The 7023-nt window shown below is 66.7% G+C and overlaps 2 protein-coding genes across 2 annotated transcripts; one reads left to right on the top strand and one right to left on the bottom strand.

Annotated features, from left to right (window-relative positions):
- Window positions 1-1911: 1911 nt before the first annotated feature.
- Window positions 1912-4115, bottom strand: EMIHUDRAFT_416424 (alpha-tubulin). Its single transcript, XM_005765208.1, has 6 exons — window positions 4083-4115; window positions 3774-3996; window positions 3583-3678; window positions 3216-3377; window positions 2478-3056; window positions 1912-2400 (listed from the first exon to the last, which is right to left on the bottom strand). The coding sequence occupies exons 1-6, from the start codon at window positions 4083-4085 to the stop codon at window positions 2114-2116; spliced, it is 1350 nt and encodes a 449-aa protein (XP_005765265.1). The 5' UTR covers window positions 4086-4115; the 3' UTR covers window positions 1912-2113.
- A 767-nt stretch (window positions 4116-4882) lies between these two features.
- On the top strand, window positions 4883-7012 carry EMIHUDRAFT_437219 (hypothetical protein; the record flags this gene model as incomplete). The annotated part of the gene is made up of 7 exons (XM_005765207.1): window positions 4883-5162; window positions 5268-5343; window positions 5504-5755; window positions 5844-5994; window positions 6252-6416; window positions 6492-6709; window positions 6820-7012. Coding segments are annotated over exons 1-7 (1305 nt in total), but the record flags the coding sequence as incomplete, so codon positions are not given.
- Window positions 7013-7023: the final 11 nt, after the last annotated feature.

The following is a 7023-nucleotide window of genomic DNA, read 5'->3' as shown; positions in this document are numbered from 1 at the left end:
TTTAGGGTAGGGTTGTTAGGGTTAGGGTTAGGGTTAGGGTTAGGGTTAGGGTTAGGGGTAGCTTGTTGTCGTCGCGCCGATAAGACAGAGACACGGGCAGCAGACGCGACCCAATCGACGCACCAGAGCATGGTTGGGCGTGAGGAGAGAGATTTGTGTTGTTTGGGCGTGTGAGCCGCCATCTTGGACCGTGTGGTGAGGCGAGTATTTGCAACCGGGAGCTCGCCGCCGCCCCTACACCGCCGCCGCCGCCCTCCCGAGGCCAGATAATAGCCCAAGTCGAAGAGTGGTGTGCGCCCCGCCCTCGGTATCTGGGTGGCAGGCGGGACTAGAGAGGCACGCCAGAGCACGGCCGGGGACGCGAGCCGCCATCTTGGACTGTGAGGCGAGTATTTGCCACCGGGAGCTCGCCGCCGCCTCTACGCCGCCGCCGCCGCCCTCCCGAGGCCAGATAATAGCCCAAGTCGAAGAGTGCGCCCCGGCCTCGACATCTCGGTGGCAGAGGCGACCCAAGGGTAGCGACGCACCAGAGCACGGCTGGGCGTGTGAGCAGCCGTGTTTGACTGTGAGGCGAATATTTGTCGTCGGGAGCGCACCGCCGACTCTCACACCGCCGCCGCCGCTCTCCCGAGGACAGGAGATAATAACGGCCGCCTCGTCGTCGAGCTCGGCGGAGACGATGGTCGCCTCGCGTTTGAACCCCTCGAGCTGCTAGAGCGGCGTCGCACTCGTCGAGCGTAACAGCAGTCCGCCCTCGGATGACTTGTTGAGCGCGCCGTAAGCCGCCCGTACGTACGGCACGCGGCAGTCGGGGAGCGCGATCTCGGTCAGCTGGTGCCGCGCGTCGCGTGGGCACGGTGCGAGGAACGACGACATGCTGTGGCAACGACGAGAGCTGTCGTGTGCCTCGATGCTCGAAGACGCGCGCGAGGCCGAGGGGAGAGAGAGAAACGACCGAACCTTACCCACACACAGACTCCACACACACACACACACAGTCACCACCCACCCACCCACCAACACCATCCGGGGCCTACGAAGCGTTTACCTACCCGCTACCCACCCACTTTTTCAAGAACGGATGTGCACCAGTGCAGGGCTCGTTGTGCGAGTATATGGGCCACGATGTCTCAAATAAGAGGGGTTTGACTCCTACCAGCTCCTGACGCTATCCCTGGCAGCTCTAATGGCCAGGATCAGTAGTGTTGTGATAGAGGGTGCCCATACTAGCGCAGGAGCTGCCACACTCGCCCGGACCGTCCCCTTCTGGGGCCGGTTCCGCAGCCCGCGAGAGCCGACCGCGGGGCTGTGCCGCGGGTGCCTACTGCCGAGTGCCACAAACACTGCGCCGTCCCGCCATCACCTACAGGCTGTCTTGTGTGATGGTTGGGATGTCCAAACGCCACCATCTTGGCTCTTGCGACCTCAAACCCGCGAGCTGTATGGGTGGTCCTGACGTCGACAGACGCCCGATGACCACGGTGAAGCTGAGCCGGAACGCGTCGACAAGTCTCGTCTGAGCCCGTGGCGGTCGCCGGCTGAGTCGCCGTACACGGCCCGGTACCTCAGGCGTCACCTCCGCAGCCTCAGGTCTCACACTCCATCACCTCCGACGGGACGCCGTCGGTGGCACGCTCGGCGGCGAGTTTGTTGCAGCCCCACAGCGAGCACGGCGTCGAGCCTACTCACTCCAGTTGGTTCGGCACACTCGGTGGGGTCCACCGAGTGTGCCGAACGCGCGAGCGGTGCGTCCTGGCAGCCCGCGCTGGCTGCGGAGCTGCAACAAACTCGAGACACGCTTTTTTGGGACATTTTCGACGCTTTTGGCCCATATACTCGCACAACATGCCGCAGAGCCGGCAGAGGCACGTGTTGACTGTTGTGAGAAAAAACGCAATCGCGGCTTCGGGCTTTGTGGAGCCCGCTGTATTTTTTTGCTAGCCTCGATGACAAACGCAAGGCGGATTGGTTCCAGGAAGGCGAATGCGATGACGGCCTCGAGTGTGAGCTCTAGCTAGTGAGTGAGTCTCCTCACACGACAGCACAACCCAGGGCCCAGATCGCAGCACGCGGCTATCGCGCGCCCGAGCGCGGCGGAGGGGGAGGAGCAGCTCTAGTACTCCTCCTCCTCGCCGTCGCCCTCGGCCGACTCGGCGCCGACCTCCTCGTAGTCCTTCTCGAGGGCGGCCATGTCCTCGCGCGCCTCGGAGAACTCGCCCTCCTCCATGCCCTCGCCGACGTACCAGTGCACGAAGGCGCGCTTGGCGTACATGAGGTCGAACTTGTGGTCGATGCGCGAGTAGACCTCGGCGATGCAGGTCGTGTTGGACATCATCGTGACGGCGCGCATCACCTTGGCGAGGTCGCCGCCCGGCACGACCGTGGGCGGCTGGTAGTTGACTGCGCGGGGAGGGATAAACGGCTCGGCGGGCAGGGGGATGCGCGCGCTGGGTTGGAGGCGAGGGGCGGCAACTCACTGCCGCACTTGAAGCCGGTGGGGCACCAGTCGACGAACTGGATGGTGCGCTTCGTCTTGATGGTGGCGACCGCCGAGTTGACGTCCTTGGGCACCACGTCGCCGCGGTACATGAGGCAGCACGCCATGTACTTGCCGTGGCGCGGGTCGACCTTGCAGAGCATCGAGGCGGGCTCGAAGACGGCGTTGGTGATCTCCGAGACGGAGAGCTGCTCGTGGTACGCCTTCTCGGCCGAGATGATGGGCGCGAACGAGGCGACCGCCATATGGATGCGCGGGTACGGCACCAGGTTCGTCTGGAACTCGGTGAGGTCGACGTTGAGCGCGCCGTCGAAGCGGAGCGAGGCGGTCATCGACGAGATGATCTGGGCGGTGAGCCGGTTGAGGTTGGTGTACGTCGGCCGCTCGATGTCGAGGTTGCGGCGGCAGATGTCGTACAGCGCCTCGTTGTCGACCATGAAGGTGACGTCCGTATGCTCGAGCAGCGTGTGCGTCGAGAGGACGCAGTTGTACGGCTCGACGACGGCGGTCGAGACCTGCGGCGCCGGGTAGATGGTGAAGGAGACCTTGGACTTGCGGCCTGCGACGTGGCAGGGGGGCACGGGGGGCAGGTGAGCAATGATCGCGGCTCGTGAAACGCGGCGACGGTCAACGGGGGGGAGCGGGGGGGAGCGCGCGGGCGGCGGAGGCAGGGCGGCAGGGCGGCGGGTCTTGCGAGCGCGCGGGCGTGTGTCCGCACCGTAGTCGACCGAGAGCCGCTCGAGGAGGAGGGCGCCCAGGCCGGAGCCGGTGCCGCCGCCGATGGCGTTGAAGGCGAAGAAGCCCTGCAGGCCGGTGCAGTTGTCTGCGAGCTTACGGATGCGGTCGAGGACGAGGTCGACAATCTCCTTGCCGACGGTGTCTGCGCGGCCGGATGGGGGCGGGGTGAGGAAGTGGAAGGGCAGATGCGCGCGCGCGAGGGCGGTTAGGGGGCAGGGCGTCGCGGGGGCGGGGCGGGCGCGGTAGGGGGAGGGGGTCGGCGGGCGCGGTAGCGGGAGGGATCGGCCGGCGCAATAGCGAGAGGGGGTCGGGGCTGGGGTGGGGGCGGGTGGGAGGGGGGAGCTCACAGTGGCCGCGGGCGTAGTTGTTGGCGGCGTCCTCCTTGCCCGAGATGAGCTGCTCGGGGTGGTAGAGCTGGCGGTACGTGCCCGTGCGGACCTCGTCTGTAGGGGCAGAGGAGGCGGAGAGGCGCTTGTGAGCTCAAGCCACGCGATGCGCGCGCGCGCTCATCACGCGCGCATTGCAGCGGGGGACGCGCCGATGACGGTCGGCTCGAGGTCGATGAAGACCGTGCGGGGCACGTGCTTGCCGGAGCCGGTCTCGGAGAAGAAGGTGTTGAAGGCGTCGTCACCGCCGCCAATCGTCTTGTCGGAGGGCATCTGGCCATCGGGCTGGATGCCGTGCTCGAGGCAGAAGAGCTCCCAGCACGCGTTGCCGGTCTGGATGCCGGCCTGGCCGAGGTGGAGAGTGATGCACTCGCGCTGCGGACACGGGGAGGAGGGAGGTCGTCAGTCGGCGGCGCTCGGGCGCGTGCGGGAGCGGGACGGGAGCGGGAGGCGAGTCGCACCATTTCTACGGTGCTTTTGAGCGGGCTTGCTTTTGAGCGCGCTTGAAATTCGAGAATTTCGAGGGCCACAACTTCCCGAGTTGTCCCGCCCGGTCAAGGGGCCACCCCTGAGGCTCCGCATCAGGGTGTTGCCGCGGCCCGTACCACCACCATACCCGCCTCCCCCCCCCCCCGGCCCCACCCCCACCGCCACGTGGCCATCAATAACCGCACGGACCTAGAAGAAATGTTCTAAAAATCTCTCTCCCCCCGGACCTACACGGACGGACCCTGGCTGGGTGGGGAACCCAGCGCCGGCCCGTCGCCGGCTGGAGTACCAGAGGACCGAGGGATAGCGGTTGCCGTGGCTTCCTGGTTCGCCGCCTCGCCCGCGCAGGGTCTCCGTCGAGTGCACTCGTAGGGCACTCACTGATTGCTCATGCATGGCCGCATGTAGATGATCGAGAGAGAGAGAGAGAGAGATAAGGCTTGGACGTACAAAAATACAGTGGTGCTAGTCTTTTTCTTTGAGCTTAGCCTTCGATGTTATGAAACAACCGCAAGGCGGACATGGCATATCGCTCTCGGGCCCACAGACATCCCGCACACACGCCGCCCCCCGCGCGCGCCCCACACCGGCCGGGAGAATAGGGAGTGACAGCTTGGGACGGCAACAGAACGAGTATCTTGCACTCCATAGGTAGGTAGGTAGAAAGGTACTCCATGTGCAAATATCTTTAGTTTTTTCGTCAGGCTTGTACGCATTCGGCAGGTATTTTTACCACCGAAAGCGAGCGAAGTCGTGAGTTTAGGGGTGTAGAATCGTCAATCCACAGGCCAGGACCGGGGCATGGAGACGGGCGCAGACCTCGCGGCCGTCTCGCCCTGGCGGGCCGGCTATTGGTCCAGTTGGCTCTCCATCCCCGAGGAGGAGCCCTACCGGGAGCTTGAGGCGCAGGCCGGCGCCTCGAGCGGCGCGGACGCCTCTGCCGCTGGCGGCGACGCGCCCGCTGTGGACTGGCGGGAGGGACGGGATGCCGCCGCGCCGAGGGAGGAGGTGCCGCCCGCTCCGAGCGTGGACCGTCCGGGCCTGCTTCAATGGCGCGCGCGCCCGCCGAGTTTCGTTCCCGTCCCGCCCCGCCTCGCCTGACGCATGCCAGTCCGCACCGCGAGCCGCGGCCCGACGCCCCGTTGGGCTGCTCGCAGGCGTCCGCGCGCCCGGCACGTGTTCATTGGGTCGTTCATCTGCTTAGCCCTGGTCACCATCGCCTTTCGGATGACGGTGCGCCGCGCTAACCTCTCCCAGCGAGGGCGCAGACCAGCGAGGGGGCGAGAAGCCTTGGGCAAAGAGTGCGGGGGCAGCCGCAGGGGGAACGTGCCCCTCTCCACCCCGACCCGCCGCAGGGGAGCAGCCTAAGCGGCTCGCCCTCGGCCACCCGCAGGCGCAGCAGCTCGTCAACGCGTCCGAGATCACAATCGAGCGATTCGCGCTGACGCGGCCGATGGGCGACGGCGCAGAGGCGTCGATCGACGCAAAGCTGGTCCTGCCACGGATCGGCTTCGGCGCGGCGCTGCGGGGCACCGAGCTGGTGCTAAACTATCGGGATCGGCCGTGCGGCCGCCTCACCGCGAGAGAGCCGATCCTGCTCGGCGACGGCGGCGAGGCTCGCTTCCAGCTGCACGGCGCGCTGTCGGTGCGCAAGCCTTGCGGCGCTGTCCCGCGACGCCCGCGCGGGGGGGGGGGGTAGTCGTGCCGCGACGCGGCCCGGAGCCTGGGCGCAGGTGACCGAGTTTGGCGTCTTCAAGCAGCTCGCGGGGGAGCTGCTCGTCGCGCCCAACCTCACCCTCGGCTTGCGCGGCGGCCTCACGCTAGGGGTGCCCCCCCTTCCGCTGCCGGTCGGCGCCGTGCTCGAGCGGGAGGTCGCGATGAAGGGTGCGTCAGCCTAGAAGGGGAATGCGTAGTCACGTCTCGCAACCAGCACTCGAGAGACACGCGCTCCACTGTCTCCCGCTGCATCCCGCACTGTATTCCGCTGTCCTCCTCCCCGTTGTCTTCACGCGGTGCTCTGAAGACGCTGCACAAGACCACCTTTGTGCCCCCGAGGTTGGCGCATTCACAACTTGGGCTGCCCATATCTCCCCATATCTCCCCATATCTCCCACCCCGAGGTTGGCGTGTTCGCAACGCAGGAGCGTCGGGGCTGGACGTGCGGATCGTGCACTTCTCGTTCCGCGACGGGCAGCCGCGCGAGTTCCCGGGCCGGCCCAGCCCGCTGCCACTCGTCCTCGAGATACACGTCGAAGTCAACAACCCCTCCTCGTTTGACTTTTCGCCGCTCGGCCAGCTGCAGCTCGGCATCGCGCCGAGCTCGGGGGCCTGCGACCTTCGCGGTGTGGACAGCGGCTCCTCACACCTCTGGCCGTGAACAGGCATCGCGTCGGCCTCGGGCCTGCGGTTTGCGATGGTTCGGACGGACAGCAACGTCGACCTGCCGCCGGGTATGTCCAACCTGTCGCTCAGCGGCGAGCTCGCAGTCGCCGACGAGGACCTGGAGAGGTTCGGCCCGCTGCTCGGCGACTACATCCAGGGCCAGGAGATCCCGCTGCAGAGCATCTTCCTCTCGAGCACCGAGCCGCTCTACCACAAGGCGCGCGCGCGCGCGCGCGGCGCCCCCCCCCCCACACACGTCCCCTGGCCGCTGGGCGTGGGTGGAAACCCCCCCCCCCCCCCCCACCCCCCACCACCACCAACAACAAGGCACTCGGTGGCATCCCGATCACTGCCGCTTTGCCGGGGCTGCTCACCAACAACCAGCCGGCCCGCATCTTCGAGCGCGTCAAGCTGGACATCAACGCGTTCGAGGACGCCTACTCGCTCGCGCGCCGCCGCGACCTGCACGACTACTGCTACATCGAGGGCGCCAATGTCGCTCGACGCCTCCCTCACCTTCGACCAACCGTC

The sequence above is a fragment of the Emiliania huxleyi genome, assembly GCF_000372725.1.
Source record: "Emiliania huxleyi CCMP1516 unplaced genomic scaffold EMIHUscaffold_56, whole genome shotgun sequence".
In the NCBI taxonomy this organism is placed as follows: Eukaryota; Haptophyta; order Isochrysidales; family Noelaerhabdaceae; genus Emiliania; species Emiliania huxleyi.
The sequence above is the reverse complement of the archived record's forward strand: the minus strand, read 5'-3'. Positions and strand labels throughout refer to the sequence as shown.

Excerpts from the sequence above, each read along its gene's own strand:
- EMIHUDRAFT_416424 (XM_005765208.1), bottom strand. Across the intron at positions 3,679-3,773 it reads CCTCGAGCCGACCGTCATCG|ACGAGGTCCGCACGGGCACG; the intron begins GCGCGTCCCCCG and ends CTGCCCCTACAG. Across the intron at positions 3,378-3,582 it reads CAACTACGCCCGCGGCCACT|ACACCGTCGGCAAGGAGATT; the intron begins GTGAGCTCCCCC and ends CCGGCCGCGCAG.